Source organism: Bos grunniens, chromosome 10 (assembly GCF_055505025.1).
Source record: "Bos grunniens cultivar Pamir isolate PY7600 chromosome 10, Bosgru_T2T1.0, whole genome shotgun sequence".
NCBI lineage: Eukaryota > Metazoa > Chordata > Mammalia > Artiodactyla > Bovidae > Bos > Bos grunniens.
The window spans coordinates 22,462,273-22,478,557 of NC_141174.1; the positions used below are offsets into that span (position 1 = coordinate 22,462,273).

Here is a 16,285-nt window from a genome sequence, read left to right on the forward strand (position 1 = left end):
GCGACTGAAGTGAACTGAACTCTTTGAGATCCTATGGACTGTAAGCCTGCCAGGCTCATGGCATTCTCCAGGCAAGAAAACTGGAGTAGGTTGCCATGCCCTCCTCTACGGGATCTATCTGACCTGGGGACTGAACCCACTTCTCTTGCATTGCAGGCAGATTCTTTACCCTCTGGGCCACCTGGGAAGCCCAGTCAAGCTGTCATATCACTACCAATTTTTATGGTGCTATTACAATGAATAAACACTATGAAGCATCCTGAGAATTAAACATTTTAAAAGAAAGTATTACACATTTTCCTGTTTAGGAAAATAATACTCCATTAAAACCATAATTTTTGGAATTTGGAGAATTTCTGTTAAGTTTTGTAACATTTGTTATAATGTTGACTTTTAAATTAAACATTTACTTGCACTTTTGTTATTAGTATTATTAAGCTTATCATTGTCCTTATATGAAAAGTAGAAGTCTGTGATTTTGGTTGATGAGTGTATTTTTCATTTCAGCTCATCTTTCATGGTGGTATACTTGACTGCCTGTGTGTTATCTCTGATACAGAGGATATAATTCTTGCTAAACTAAAAGGGCAAAACTGACATCTGCCTATTGTAGTTTATTACTGTTTAACCACAGTGGATAACTTCTGGGGAAAGCATTTGGTTGGTGCAAAAGTAATTGCGGTTTTGCAGTTGAACTTTGCCATTTGATATTGGAATACATTCTTAAGTGTGGTTATATTATACATTGTTTTAATGCTCATTTTTTTTTTTTTTTGCTAATAACTTACTTCTTGTTGTTGTTGTTCAGTCACTAAGTTGTGTCAGACTCTTTGTGACCCAATGAATTCCAGTACGCCAGGCTTCTCTGTCCATCACTATCTCCCTGAGTTTGCTCAAACTCATGTCCACTCAGTCAGTGATACCATCCAACCATCTCATCCTCTGTCGCCCCCTTCTCCTCTTGCCCTCAATTTTTCCCAGCAAATAACTTACTACTTCTGTTTATTTTATATTTATTTTATATTACAGAAATGATGTTAGACAAAAAGTGAATTTGAGTGATGTTTTGAGTTCAAGATGGGTCATAAAGCAGTGGAGACAACTCACAACACCAACAACACATTTGGACCAAGAACTGCTAACCAATGTACAGTGCAGTGGTGGTTCAAGAAGTTTTGCAAAGGAGCCTTGAAGATGAGAAGTGCAGTGGCCAGCCATCAGAAGTTGACAATGACCAACTAACTGAGAGCATCATTGAAGATGATCCTCTTACAACTGCATGAGAAGTTGCCAAAGAACTCAACATCAGCTGTTCCATGGTCATTCACCATTTGAAGCAAATTGGAAAGGTGAAAAAGCTTGATAAATGGGAGTCTCATGAGCTGACTTCAAATCAAAATGAGCATCATTTTCTCTTATTCTATGAAACAATAAATGAACCATTTCTTGATCAGATTGTGACATGTGATGAAAGTGGATTTTATATGACTCCCAGTAAGAATCAATTCAGTGATTGGACTGAGAAGAATCTCCAAGTTCACTTCAGTTGTTCAGTCGTGTCCAACTCTTTGTGACCCCATGGACTGCAGCACGCCAGGCTTCCCTGTCCATCACCAACTCCCGGAGCTTGATCGAACTCATGTCCATCAAGTGGGTGATGCCATTCAACCATCTCATCTTCTATCATCCCCTTCTCCTCCTGACTTCAATCTCTCCCAGAATCAGGGTCTTTTCCAATGTCAGTTCTACACATCAGGTGGCCAAAGTATTGAAGCTTCAGCATCAGTCCTTCTAAAAATATTCAGGACTGGCTTCCTTTAGATTGACTGGTTGGATCTCCTTGCGGTCCAAGGAACTCCCAAGAGTCTTCTCCAACACCACAGTTCAAAAGCATCAATCCTTAGGCACACAGCTTTCTTTATGGTCCAACTTTTACATCCATACATGACTAATGGAAAAAAACATACATTTGACTAGACAGACTTTGTTGGTAAAGTAATGTCTCTGCTTTTTAATATGCTGTCTCGGTTGGTCATAGCTTTTCTTACAAGGAGCAAGCGTCTTTTAATTTCATGGCCGCAGTCACCATCTGCAGTGATTTTGGAGCCCAAGAAAATAAAGTCTGTCATTGATATCGTTGTTTTCCCATCTATTTGCCATGAAGTGACGGGACTGGATGCCATGATCTTAGTTTTTTGAACGTTGATTTTTAAGCCAGCTTTTTCACTCTCCTCTTTCACTTTCATCAAGAGGCTCTTTAGCACTTCTTCACTTTCTGCCATAAGGGTGGTGTCATCTGCATATCTGAGGTTATTGATACTTCTCCCAGCAATCTTGATTCCAGCTTGTGCTTCATCCAGCCCAGTATTTCACACGACGTTCTCTGTACATAAGTTAAAGAAGCAGGGTGACAATATACAGCCTTGACGTACATCTTTCCCAATATGGAACCAGTCTGTTGTTCCATGTTCAGTTCTAACTGTTGCTTCTAACTCTTGACCCGCATACAGATTTCTCAGGAGGCAGTAAGGTGGGCTGATATTCCCTTCTCTTTAAGAATTTTCCAGTTTGTGTGATCCACACAGGCTTTGGCGTAGTCAATAAAGCAGAAGTAGATGTTTTTCTGGAACTCTCTTGCTTTTTCTATGATTCAACGGATTTTGGCAATTTGATCTCTGGTTCCTCTGCCTTTTCTACATCCAGCTTTAACAGCTGGAAATTCTCAGTTCACGAACTATTGAAGCCTCCTTTCTTGGAGAATTTTGATCATGACTTTGCGAGTATGTGAAATGAGTGCAATCGTGTGGTAGTTTGAACATTCTTTGGCATTGCCTTTCTTTGGGATTGGAATGAAAACTGACCTTTTCGAGTCCTGTGGACACTGATGAGTTTTGCAAATTTGATGGCACACTGAGTACAGCACTTTCACAGCATCTTTTAGGATTTGAAATAGCTCAACTGGAATTCCATCACCTCCCCTAGCTTTGTTCATAGCAATGCTTTCTAAGGCCCACTTGACTTCACATTCCAGGATGTCTGACACTAGGTGAGTGATCACTCCATTGTGGTTATCTGGGTCATGAAGATCTTTTTTATATAGTTCTTCTGTGTATTTTTGCCACCTCTTCTTAATATCTTCTGCTTCTGTTAGGTTCATACTATTTCTGTCTTTATTGTGCCCAACTTTGCATGAAATGTTCCCTCTGTATCTCTAATTTTCTTGAAGAGATCTCCAGTTTTTCCCATTCTATTGTTTTCCACTGTTTCTTTGCATTGGAAAGATTTGCTATTTTTTGGATCTCTGCATTCAGATGGGAATATCTTTCCTTTTCTCCTTTGCTTTTAGCTTCTCTTCTTTTCTCAGCTATTTGTAAGGGCTCCTCAGACAACCATTTTGCCTTTTTGCACGTCTTTTTCTTGAGGCTGGTCTTGATCACTGCCTCCTGTACAATGTCACAAACCTCCCTCCATAGTTCTTCAGGCACTCTATCAAATCTAAACTTTTGAATCTATTTGTCACTTCTACTGTATAATCATAAGGGATTTGATTTAGGTCATATCTGAATGGTCTAGTGGTTTTCCCTATTTTCTTCATTTTAAGTCTGAATTTGGAAATAAGGAGTTCATGATCTGAGCCACAGTTAGTTTCTGATTGTTTTTGCTGACTGTATAGAGCTTCTCCATCTTTGGCTGCAAATATATAATCAATCTGATTTTGGTATTGACCATCTGGTGATGTCCATGTGTAGAGTCTTCTCTTATGTTGTTGGAAGAGGGTGTTTGTTATGACCAGTGCATTCTCTTGGCAAAACTGTTAGCCTTTGCCCTGCTTCATTTTGTACTCCAAGGCCAAACTTGCCTGTTACTCCAGGTGTCTCTTGATTTCCTACTTTTGCATTCCAGTCCCCTATGATGAAAAGGACATCTTTTTTTGGTGTTAGTTCTAGAAGGTCTTGTAGGTCATCACAGAACTGTTCAGGTTCTTCGGCATTAGCGGTTGGGGCATAGACTTGGATTACTGTAATACTGAATATTTTGCCTTGGAAACGAACAGAGATCATTCTGTCATTTTTGTGACTGTACCTAAGTACTGCATTTCGGACTCTCTTGTTGACTATGAGGGCTACTCCACTTCTTCTAAGGGATTCTTGCCCACAGTTATACATATAATGGTCATTTGAATTAAATTCACCCATTCCAGTCCATTTTAGTTCAGTGATTCCTAAAGCACAACCCCAAACCAAACTTACGACAACAACAAAAAAAGGTCATGGTCACTGTTTGGGGGTCTGCTGCCAATCTGATACACTACAGCTTTCTGAATCCTGGCAAAACCATGATATCTATAAGTATGTTCAGCAAATCGATGAGATGCACCCAAAACTGCAATGCCCGCAGCCAGTATTAGTAAACAGAAAGGGCCCTATTCTCCATGACAACACCTGACCGCACCTCACACAACTACGCTGCAAAAGTTGAACGAATTGGGCTATGAAGTTTTGCCTCATCCGCCATATTCACCTGACCTCTCACCAACTGACTACCACTTCTTCAAGCATCTCAATAACCTTTTACAGGGAAAACGCTTTCACAACCAGCAGGATGCATAAAAAGCTTTCCAAAAGTTCCTCATATCCCAAAGCACAGATTTTTATGCTACAGGAATAAACAAAGTTATTTTGTTAGCAAAAGTGTGTTGATTTTAATAGTCTCTATTTTGATCAATAAAGATGAGTTTGAGCCTAATTATAATGATTTAAAATTCATGGTCCAAAACCACAATTACTTTTGCCCCAACCTAATACAATGCACTGAATAAGGTGATTTATTTATTTATTTATTTTTTTAGCGTCTGATAAAATTCCAAAGCACTTATCACTCTCCTCACTGGGGTCATTGCAGAGGCTCCGGCTCCAGGCCACTGAAATGCAGCTGCTTCCGGCCTGGTAAGAAGCTGCTAGTTAATAGCTGTACAGCCTCAGAGCTCCACACTCAAGACCTTGAAGAGGACCTCACCACACCCACTTAAATAACATGTAGTATTATTTTCGAATAACGCGGTCTTGTGTTTTGCAGATGTACCTGGAACTAATGAACAGAAGTCCTTTCTGCTCACCTGGACCTTTCTCAACTCGGTTTTGGCAATTTTCTTGCCAGATCTGAAAAATTTATTCCCCCTCCTCTTTTTTTTCCACCCCCACCATATACCACTTTTATCATCTAACCGATGGAACCCAGTTCATTCTTTTTCACTGAATGGCTGGAGGAAGCGAAAATTAGGGAACTGAATGGGGGGAAGGGTGGTGTTAAAAATACCTTTGCGGGGCGCCAAGCAACCTTGGGCTTCCCTTGTGGCTCAGCTGTTAAAGAATCTGCCTGCAAAGCGGGAGACCTGGGTTCAGTCCCTGCGTTGGAAAGATCCCCTGGAGAAGGGAAAGGCTACCCACTCCAGTATTCTGGCCTGGAGAATTCTATGGACTCTATAGTCGATTCGGTCGCAGAAAGTCGGGGCACGACTGAGCGACTTTCACTTTCAAGCAACCTTACCCCCAAGTGTCCAGTCCTAACTCCTGATTCCCTTCTCTTGGGCAGGACTTGGACGGCCCAAGGATGAGGCGAACTGAGGGAGACCGACCGGAGCCTCCGTCTGCAACCCTCCCTCCACCTCTGTGCCACCTCGGGCTGCATTTTCTGGACCGGAAAAAAAAAAAAAAAAGAGCGAGGAGCACACTCGTCCCGGCACCCGCCGGGCCTCGGGGCGGTGATGGACCGTGGGCCACCAGGGGAGGAAGGCGAGTCCGCGGCCCCGCGGCCACTTTGATTGTTGCGCGCCTCCAACTTCACAGAGTGCACCGGTCAGGGAGGGGGCGGGTGGGGTGCAGCCCGGCCTCCGCCCAGAGCGACCTGGGTCCTCGCACGGGGGAGGAGCTGCGGTGCGAAAGCCCCAGCCGCCGCCCGCGGTCTCAAGGCCAGCCGCCCGCGTTCTTCCGGCCCCGCAGCCCGCGGCGGGGGAGGGGCCGTCGCCGCTAGCGTTCTCCCGGCCCCCTGCGGCCGGCGGAAGGGCCTCGCGCATCGCGGAAGCGCGGCCGCAGCTGTGGATCAGCTGCTGGAGGAGGCGGAGAAGGAGAGGGAGGAGTCTTGGAGGGGGTGGAGGGAAGGGGAGGGAGGGGACCGTCAGGAAGCCGCGAACGCCACCGAGTGTCTGCACACCTCGCTCCGTCTCTTGCTATGGCTGGTTAAAAGAACCAGCCGGATCGCAGCGCGGGGGGAGGGCCGGGTGGGGGGGTGGTGGAGAGCGGCGGCCGCGCGTGAGGCCGAGGGAGGGGCGGCGGCGCGAGCGAGCGGCGGCGGCGGCGGCGGCGGCGGCGGTTCCAGCATGAAGAGGAGAGCTGGCCTGGGGGGCAGCATGAGGTCAGTGGTGGGCTTCTTGTCCCAGCGGGGCTTGCATGGGGACCCCCTGCTCACTCAGGACTTTCAGAGGAGACGCCTGCGAGGCTGCAGAAACCTCTACAAGAAGGACCTCCTCGGCCACTTCGGCTGTGTCAATGCCATTGAATTCTCCAACAATGGAGGCCAGTGGCTGGTCTCAGGTAAATCAACCCCCTTCCCCTCCCCGCGCCTCCCAGCCCCCTTCCAACCTCCCCTTTCCGCGCTCTCTCTCTCTCTCTCTCTCGCCACCCTCCTCCTGCCCTCCGTCCGTACCCCCTCCCTCCTCAACCCACACCACCCCCCCCCCCCCTTCTTCGGTGGTGGGAAGGTGGGTGTCAGATTAAAACCCTGGCTGGGGGAGGGTGGAAGGGGAAAGAAGAGGATGTCTTCTATTAAAAAAAAAAAAAAAAGACCTAAAATGGTTGACAGGTCCTTAATTCGCTTTATCCCGAGTGTAAAGTGATCTGTCCTGATGACTGCCCTGGAAGTGTGGGTTGGCGAGGGGGTGGGTGGGGGGGCGAGGTTACGGCCTGACAAAGTTTGATGGGAAACTCTTTTCCTTCGTGTACTTTAAAAGGTGCGGGGGGCCTTTGGGCGATTTGGAGGGGGAGGAGGCCGAGGCGCGCCTGAGGCCGGGGTTGGGGGGAAGGGAGGGGGAGCTCGCTCCCCTCTTGCCGGCGTCCTGGGAAGGGGCCTTGGGGGGGCCGTGGTAGGGCGGTGACAGGGTCGGGGCTGCGACTCCGGGTGAGCCGAGGGGAGGTGACGGGCGGGTCCCTGTGGGCCGCCCCCCTCGGCGCCCTCAGGGGCCCCAGCGCCATCTCCTCGGGTCCTGGGGGTGGCCTCTTCCGTGTCTTGTTTTTCTTCTGGTTTCGGGAGTGCCGAGGACTCTGGAAGGCCAAGGGGCACCGGCCTGAACTTGAATGCGCAACTTGTGAGGGCAGGGGGTGAGGGGGGGGTGCGGGGGGGCGACCCCGGGAGACTGGTTGGCGGGAGCCGCGAGCCCGCACCCCCTTCCCCCCGCGCCTGCCCGTTGCAGGTGGTCTCTGCGCCTCCTCCTCCCGCCCACCTGGGCTTGATTGCCTCCCCCCCGCCCCACTCCCGTGGCTCTCCCTCCGGTGTGGGGTAGGTGGTGAAATCGAGGCCGGGGCTCCGGCCGGGCAATGTAGGCCTCGCTCTCCCGGGGCTCCTAGCGACAGGCAGCTGAATCGATAGCCTATTGCTCCCGGGGAGGCCGGAGCCGGGCGGGTGGTGGCGACAGCTGCCCCGGAGGAGGTGCGCCTGCGGCCCCTGGGGGCGCTCGCCGCCGCCCTCATCTGGGGGGTCGTGGGCCCAAGGCGGGCGAGTGGGGATGGGGTACGCTGGGGGCGGCTCCCCGAAACCCGGCCCAGGGTAGGAGGGCGAAGACGGCTGATCTGGCGTTCCCGCTCGCCTTCTACCCTCCCTACCCTATCCCTTTTCCTACGTCTAGAGGGAGGAAGGGGGAGCCCTGCGCTGGACGTGGCGCTTCGCTTCACCCAGCCCGGTCCCTGAATGGTTTTCTAATTTACGTCAGTGGGCAGCTCGCCAGAAACTTCTGGGATCCTGGCAAAGCATCTATCGTCTTCGCGAGTAACTCTTCGCGAAGTGGCACGGGGCGTGCCGTCCAGTTTTGGGGTAGCAGAGATAAGACTTGGGATCCTTTCACGATAAGCCTTCTGGGGTTTCTTCAGGACTGACTTGACTTCTCCACATCGTATCGTTTTCTCTTTGACTAGGTAGAGTTTGGCCCTAGATAATTTCCTGAAGACATCTGATATTCCACTTCGAGGCATAACCCCAAACAAAAGCTTCCTTCCCCCACAGGGCAAGAATGAGGGGAAGAGCTGTTACAAGAGCTCAGTTTTTTCCCCTACTGCTACTTCTGTATTCATCATACTCTGTCTCCTTCCTAGACTGATTTATTCCTACAGAGATATTCCCAAGTAAATGTACCCTACAGAGTGAGGGAATTTTGAGGTGGGGGGGACGGGGAGGTGCTATTACAGACCGAGCTAATTAAGCATGTTGATTAAATGATAAATGCAGTCATACATTGCTCAATTTAACACGCTTTTAAAAAATAACAGATTTATTAAAATATAATTCACATGCCATACAATTCATCCATTTAAAGTTCATTAGAACTTTTTTTTTTAAGGCGATAAAAAGTTGCCTCCTCTCTACCGGTTTTCCTTGTGTTGTATGTTCCCTTTTGTCTTACATGAGCCCCATTTTCTCTAGACTTGACCAGTTCATTTTCTGTATCTTAATTTTAGTCTATAGAAGAGCAGGGCCCTTTCCACAGGGCAGCTCTGGTGAACCTTCTGATTCTAGGCGTAAGTAGCCCATCTGCATCAGTACTTCCTGGGTTCCAGCCTTCTTTGCCTCTTTCTCCTCCTTCCCCTCACACTTCCTCTAGCTCAGTTCTTCCTATTTGCTTTTTATATACTCCTGTCCCTTTCCGAGTCTTGTAGTAGGCTTTTTCCTGCTCGTCCAGTTTAGCTCAGGTAGTGTTAGCTTTTGTTAGCTTTTCTTAGTTGTTCCCAGAAGGTAGGTAGAGTTTTGGTTAAAAGCCTTATTAGTTTATTTTTGTATTATGAATATAACTTATACAACAGAAAGGTCCTCCTGTTTGCTTCAGATAAGGAAACCCCCTCTGGGAGTCATAAATATACCTTCACTTGTTAAAGCTAATTAAATTTTGTTCTAGAAAGTCTTTCAGTAATCCTCCCAAATTTAAAACTATTTAAGGTATCATATTTACATTTTATCTATCATTGTTCTTTAGCAGTTAACACCTGAGGGGAAGAGCACCAGGTATTTTGAGGCTTATGCTATCTATCCCTAATGTTTCACCAAAATGTGGTAAGAGGTCAGATGAGATTACTTCTATGCATTTTGTTATAGTTCTTAAATCTTGTCTGGATTGGTTAAAGCCCTCAAATGTGATGATTATGATGATATAATGTTCCATAGAAAAGGAGATCAGATTTGTGGTTACCAGAGGCAGGGGTCGGGTCAAGGGGTAAGGAATTGGGTGAAGGCAGTCAGAAAGTACAACCTTCCAGTTATAAGATAAACAGGTACTAGTAATGAAATGTATAGTGCAATTGTTAACACTATTGTATGTTATATATGAAAGTTAAGAGAGTAAATCTTTCAATTCAGTTCAAGTCACTCAGTCATGTCCAACTCTTTGCGACTCCGTGAACCACAGCACGTCAGGCCTCCCTGTCATCACCAACTCTCAGAGTCTACCCAAACCCATGTCCATTGAGTCAGTGATGCCATCCAACCATCTCAGCCTCTGTCTTCCCCTTCTCCTGCCCTCAATCTTTCGCTGCATCAGGGTCTTTTCAAATGAGTCAACTCTTCGCATCAGGGGGCCAAGGTATTGGAGTTTCAGCTTCAACATCAGTCCTTCCAATAACAAAAAATTTTTTTTTCTATTTCTTTAATTTTATATCTATATGAGCTGGTGGACCATTCAGTAAACTTACTGTGATTATCATTTCTTGATATATGTAAGCCAAATCATTATACTGTACACCTTACAGTGCTGTGTGTCAATTATGTTTCAGTAAAACTGGAAGAACAGTTTTTTTAAAATGATAGATTGTCCTTAGTTTGTTCACTGTTTTCATTTTCTAATTGTTTGGGCAGGCTCACATTTCTTTCAACTGACACACGCTATCTGGGTAGGTTTTTTTGTTGTTTGTTTTTTCTTTTAAATTTTGTTTGGTCATGCTGGGAGGCTTGTAGGATCTTAGTTCCCTGACCAGGAATTGAACTGGGGCTGTGGGAGTGAAAGCGCAGAGTCCTAACCCCTGGACTTCCAGGGAATTCCCTGGTACATACTATTTGTTAGAATTAACTTAGACCTAGGGCAAAAATATTTGCATGAATCCTGTGGCCTTATAAACAATTCTGTTTGTTAAGGACACGTCATTGGTTTTTTGTTCTAACAGCTAGCCCCTTTTCCAGGGCACAGTAAGTCCAGAAGATATTAAGAGTAAAGCAGAGAAAACCAGGAAGGAGAAAAGGTGCTCAGCTGGGAAGTGAATGTAGGACATCAATAAGTAGGAGGATGGTTTGGGGGCGTTTTAAAATACAAAAGTACTTTAACCTAAAAAATATTTTTGTTTGTTACTGTAAAGGGTGTTACTGTGGTATCACACAAGGCAGTGTGGTATAACATACACATGGTTAAAATCACTGCTAATTCCATGGACAAGAGGATCCTGGTGGGGTACGATCCACGGATTCGAAGAGTCAGACATGACTGAAGCGATTTAGCACAGCACAGCACACGTTGTTTAATGTGTGACCTTAGTCAAGAATACCCACTCCAGTATTCTTGTCTTGCCTGGAGAATCCCGTGGACAGAGGAGCTTGGTGGGCTACAGTCCACAGGTCCCCAAGAGTCGGACACAACTGAGCGACTTCACTTCACTTTCACTTAGTCAAGTTGCTAAACTTTTCTTTCCTGATGTGAGCAGGGAATACCAGCACCCACCTGAAGGGCTGTTGTAACAACTACATTAGGCCAGGTTTGGTTTGAGTAATGAACAGAGTGCCAGGCCTCTCAGAAAAAATGCTGAGTTTGTTTTCTTTCCCGTTTATACTTAAAACTCATGATGTCGTAATTAGCTGACTCTTGTTCTTAAGAGTGCTGGTAATGAACGTGCAAATGGGGCAGACAGGATAGTTTTGTGACTTTTTGATGTGGAATGAGGAGGCACAGAATGGTATGGAAAAAGTCTGGAATTTGGTGTCACATGATGTTGGAAGCTCTTCTAGTCTCAAATTGTTTGAATATAGGCAAGTCCTAATCATTCCTCATCAGTAAACTGGGATTATCAAATTACTGTCATTACCTAACAAGAAGGTGTATTCAGTGAAATGTTATATGTGAAGGTACTTTGCAAACCGCATAGGTTTGAGTGAACATTACTGTCTATAAAGGACAGCTTATGCTTGATGCTTGCAGGTTTCATCTTAGAATATTTAAGGGTGTTGATTCTTTGAGAGAGGTAAGGAACAACAAATGTATGTTGAAATGCTGCTTATGAGAGATCCTAACACCATCAAAGAGGTTATGCTAGTGCACTTATTTAGGGCATAGCCTAGGCTTACCTTTTGAGTCTTTGGTTGCATCTGATTTTTTAAATTGCCTCCATTGCCTCCTCTTTGTTGGTGTTTAGTTGCAAAGTCATGTCTGACTTTTTGTGACCCCTTAGACAGTAGCCTGACAGTCTTCTCTGTCCATGGGGTTTCCCAGGCAAGAATACTGGAGTGGGTTGCCATTTCCTACTCGAGGGAATCTTCCAACCCAGAGATTGAACCTGAGTCTCCTGCATTGGCAGGCATATTCTTTACTGCTGAACTACCAGGGAAGCCCTGCCTCCTCTTGCGTTTCTCCTTTTCCCTCGAATGGAAATATGTTTACTTCAAAGTCTTTTTATTTTCTCCTGGGGAAGAAGATTAACATCTTCCTGAGATCTGATTGTAAGACCAATCAGAATGTAGCTCTGGGGGAATTCCTGGCGGTCCAGTGGTTACAACTGGGCATTTTTCACTGCCAGGGCCAGGGTCAGTCTTTGGTTGGGAATTGAGATCCTGGAAGCCAAAAAAAAAGAAAAAAAAATGTAGCTCTGTATATATATCTCTGCTTTCTTGTATCTTATAAATGGTTTGTATAAACAGACTTAGCAGTAAACAAAAATATTCAGCTCTTTGGGATAAGAGTTGCTGTAATATCATTTACCCTGAATTGATGCTTAAGGCCTTGGAACTTATAGCACCAGCAGATTAATAGCCCATAGTGAGAAGTTTTGAGTTATGGTGAGAGATTATGATCTCTTTTTTAACCCTTATGACCCAATGTAGAAAAAGCACCTTCAGAACCTTTTCAGATACCATCAGCAACTACACTATTTCAAAGTGTTAATTAAGTAGGAGCTGTGAATGGGGAGAGGCACTTAATTACTTGGTCATAATATTTATAATTGGACTCACTATTTAGTCCTATTTCTGTTTTCTGTGGGTCTCCGACTTCACTTACCATTATAAGTATCCGCAGTTACACATAGAGGTTAAGAGCATAAATTCTGGATTGAGAGTGCCTCGGGATGAAAATCAACTAAACTGCTTGCTTACTGGGTTACCTTTGACAAGTCACTCATCCTTTGTGTTTCCGTGTTCATACAATAAGGACAGTGATACATCTCACGGGGTTGTGATAAGTGTTGAATGAAATAATACTTGTAAAGTTTTTCTAACAAGGATCTAGACCATACTGTTGCTCTGGTTGCTGCTCCTGCTGCAGTTGTTGTTACTGTTGTTGTTTAACTTGAACCTCACAAAAAAGCTTTTAAGAGAGTGACACCTCAACATCTAACATTTATTGCAGATGGCACAGAACAGTGTGAAAAATTAAGAATGATCTCAGTGAGGGGAACTATTAGAAACGCTTTATGAATAAGCTTAACCCCATACTGTTGGCACAGCATAATTTTAAGCATCAAATAATAGCTGTGATAATAACTATATGCTTAATTGGAACCTGTTAACTGATGATCATTTCCTGTTGCCCAGTCACCAGCTGTATTTCTTTTGCGGGGGTCGGGGGTGGGTTGGGCCACTAAGTTTATGTAATTAAGCTTTATTTATTTATTTTTAATTAAATTAATTTTTTTGTCTTCACCTTGAGGTATGAGGAATCTTAGATCTTCCCTGACCAGGGATTAAACCCACGGTCCCTGCAGTGGAAGCATGCAGTCTAACCACTGGACTACTGACGAAGTCCCTATATTTCATTTTATGGAATCAGTTTTCTGTAAATTAACTCTTGTAAGAACATATTACCTGTAGGTAAAGTGTTTGGCTTTAGCCAGTTAAATGAATTCTGACTTTATTAATAAACTTCTCACATGTTTAATTAGAATGAATATCTTGGTCCAGGGGTTAGTTAATCAGGAGAAATATGGCCAGCTTTCTGACAGAAGCTTTTGTAGTTACATACATTTTGACATGGTGATTAGGAGAATCAATTCTTGGATTTTCTTCTGGGCTTTTCTATTTACTAATAATTCATTGCTGTGAAGGTGTTAAATTTTATTCTTTGGTCTGTTAGTTCAACAAATAGTTTTTGAGCACATACTATTTATAAGACAGGAGCTATGGGAAGTGCAGAGATGATGAATCAGGTGTAAATCATACTTTTAAGCTTTCATTTGCGGAACCTTTACTTCTCAGTTGTAACAGTGCATGGTCCTTTAAAAATTTTCTCTTCTGCTTTATGATACTTTAATAGATATTTGATTTTTCTCTGGTTTTTAGTGCTTAATATAGCAAAAATCCCCTTCTCTGTTAGCCTGAGTAGGAAAAAAAGATGGCTTATAGAAATGGCCTTGGAGGACACTGCTATGATAAATTTTAGAGATCATGTCACAAGGATATGGTATCACAGATATTTATAGACACATATTATTTTTCCCACTCGTTTTTCAGTCAACTAATTGCTCTCTATCAAAGACTGGCAAATTTAAAATTATGGCTGGGTGTGTCACTTTTGCTTTAAAATAATCTAGTGAGTTTTAATTGATGGCCACCAGTCTCATTAGACATTATAAGTACATCAAAAAATTGTCTTTATGTTCATTATTGTTCAGAGGATCATCACTGAATTTAGTACAGTTTTTGATCCCTAAGAGTTCTGAAGAGCCGTGGCCCTCAGTTGTGTATCCTGGCCCCACACTGAAGAGAGGTGTCAGCCAGGTACAAGTGTGTGCTCATTCACTTGATTACTGGTAGATTTGGATGTGAAGTAGTTGGAATCATTTAGATCAAGGACACTTTATTGACCAGTAAAACTTGAGACCCAGGAGTGCTGCTTTCTGAATTCTGAGTTAAGTGGGTTCATTTGTTTTCTCATGCATTGAGCAAGGTGAAGAGCACTTTCATTGCTTATAAACAGTGTTTAATTTTGATCTTTTTGTTTTCTTTTTCATGGTTTCAAGAAAGAAGTAATTGCTTTTCTTACTGTTTTAGTCTGAATTTAAATACTCAAGGGTGAAATTATAGCCTTTTAAGGTTAAAGGAACCAAAATCCTAATTCAAATGAAGATTATGTAGGTTAGGAAGGAATCAATTTTATTTTCAATTCTTGATGACCCACATTATATTAAAACTATTATCTCTTCTAGTTTAAGAACTGAATATTGATTTGTTAAGATCACTCCAGGCCAGGCTTCAGCAATACGTGAACTGTGAACTTCCTGATGTTCAAGCTGGTTTTAGAAAAGGCAGAGGGACCTTCCAGGAGCGGGCGCACCTCTCTCGGGTTAGAGGCTCCGGAGCCGCGCGGGGGCGGGTGGGGCAGCCGGGTCTCAGCGCGCCGGGCCCCGGTCGGACTCCGAGCCGGGCGGCTGCGCTGCGCGCCTGGCCGCGCGAGTCTGTCTCCGCCACCGCCCCGCTGGCTCCGGATTGGTAAAAAAAAAAAAAAAAAAGAAAAGAAAAGGCAGAGGAACCAGAGATCAAATTGCCAACATCCGCCGGATCATGGAGAAAGCAAGAGAGTTCCAGAAAAACATCTATTTCTGCTTTATTGACTATGCCAAAGCCTTTGACTGTGTGGATCACAATAAACTGTGGAAAATTCTGAAAGAGATGGGAATACCAGACTACCTGACCTGCCTCTTGAGAAACTTCTATGCAGGTCAGGAAGCAACAGTTAGAACTGGACACGGAACAATAGACTGGTTCCAAATAGGAAAAGGAGTACATCAAGGCTGTATATTGTCACCCTGCTTATTTAATTTATATGCAGAGTACATCGTGAGAAACGCTGGACTGGAAGAAACACAAGCTGGAATCAAGATTGCCGGGAGAAATATCAATCACCTCAGATATGCAGATGACACCACCCTTATGGCAGAAAGTGAAGAGGAACTAAAAAGCCTCTTGATGAAAGTGAAAGAGGAGAGTGAAAAAGTTGGTTTAAAGCTCAACATTCAGAAAACGAAGATCATGGCATCCGGTCCCACCACTTCATGGGAAATAGATGGGGAAACAGTGGAAACAGTGTCAGACTTTATTTTGGGGGGCTCCAAAATCACTGCAGATGGTGACTGCAGCCATGAAAATAAAAGACGCTTACTCCTTGGAAGGAAAGTTATGACCAACTTAGATAGCATATTCAAAAGCAGAGACATTACTTTGCCAACAAAGGTTCGTCTAGTCAAGGCTATGGTTTTTCCTGTGGTCACGTATGGATTTGAGAGTTGGACTGTGAAGAAGGCTGAGGGCCGAAGAATTGATGCTTTTGAACTGTGGTGTTGGAGAAGACTCTCGAGAGTCCCTTGGACTGCAAGGAGATCCAACCAGTCCATTCTGAAGGAGATCAGCCCTGGGATTTCTTTGGAAGGAATGATGCTGAAGCTGAAACTCCAGTACTTTGGCCACCTCATGGGAAGAGTTGACTCATTAGAAAAGACTCTGATGCTGGGAGGGATTGGGGGCAGGAGGAGAAGGGGACGACAAAGGATGAGATGGCTAGATGGCATCACTGACTCGATGGACGTGGGTCTGGGTGAACTCTGGGAGTTGGTAATAGACTGGGAGGCCTGGCGTGCTACGATTCATGGGGTTGCAAAGAGATGGACACGACTGAGCAACTGAACTGAACTGACTGAATGCTTAGATTATTGTGGAAACATGAAATTACGTTTATTTTTTACTTAATTTGTGTTCTTTAAATTTTTTGCTTTTAAGTTATGAATAACCTACAATAGTTAGGTTACCATTTGCCAAAGTGTGGGTATACAAGCTGATTTTA

The 16,285-nt window shown here is 44.4% G+C and overlaps 2 protein-coding genes across 8 annotated transcripts in view; one reads left to right on the plus strand and one right to left on the minus strand.

Moving 5' to 3' along the window:
* Nucleotides 1–6,321: 6,321 nt before the first annotated feature.
* DCAF5 (DDB1 and CUL4 associated factor 5) overlaps nucleotides 6,322–16,285 on the plus strand; it is a 91,433-nt gene continuing 81,469 nt past the window's right edge. For 4 of the 7 annotated variants that reach the window (XM_086320059.1, XM_086320064.1, XM_086320060.1 and 1 more), the window contains exon 1: nucleotides 6,322–6,590. In XM_086320059.1, the coding sequence (XP_086176185.1) occupies nucleotides 6,377–6,590 (214 nt within the window). In that variant the 5' untranslated portion in view covers nucleotides 6,322–6,376. The remainder of the gene's footprint in view (nucleotides 6,591–16,285) is intronic. The other 3 variants (XM_086320061.1, XM_086320065.1, XM_086320063.1) reach the window with 1 other exon arrangement.
* LOC147364114 (uncharacterized) lies at nucleotides 6,984–12,086 on the minus strand. The gene is made up of 2 exons (XM_086320067.1): nucleotides 7,496–12,086; nucleotides 6,984–7,316 (listed from the first exon to the last, which is right to left on the minus strand). Exons 1-2 carry the CDS (start codon nucleotides 7,740–7,742, stop codon nucleotides 7,000–7,002), a joined length of 564 nt encoding a protein of 187 aa, XP_086176193.1. The 5' UTR covers nucleotides 7,743–12,086; the 3' UTR covers nucleotides 6,984–6,999.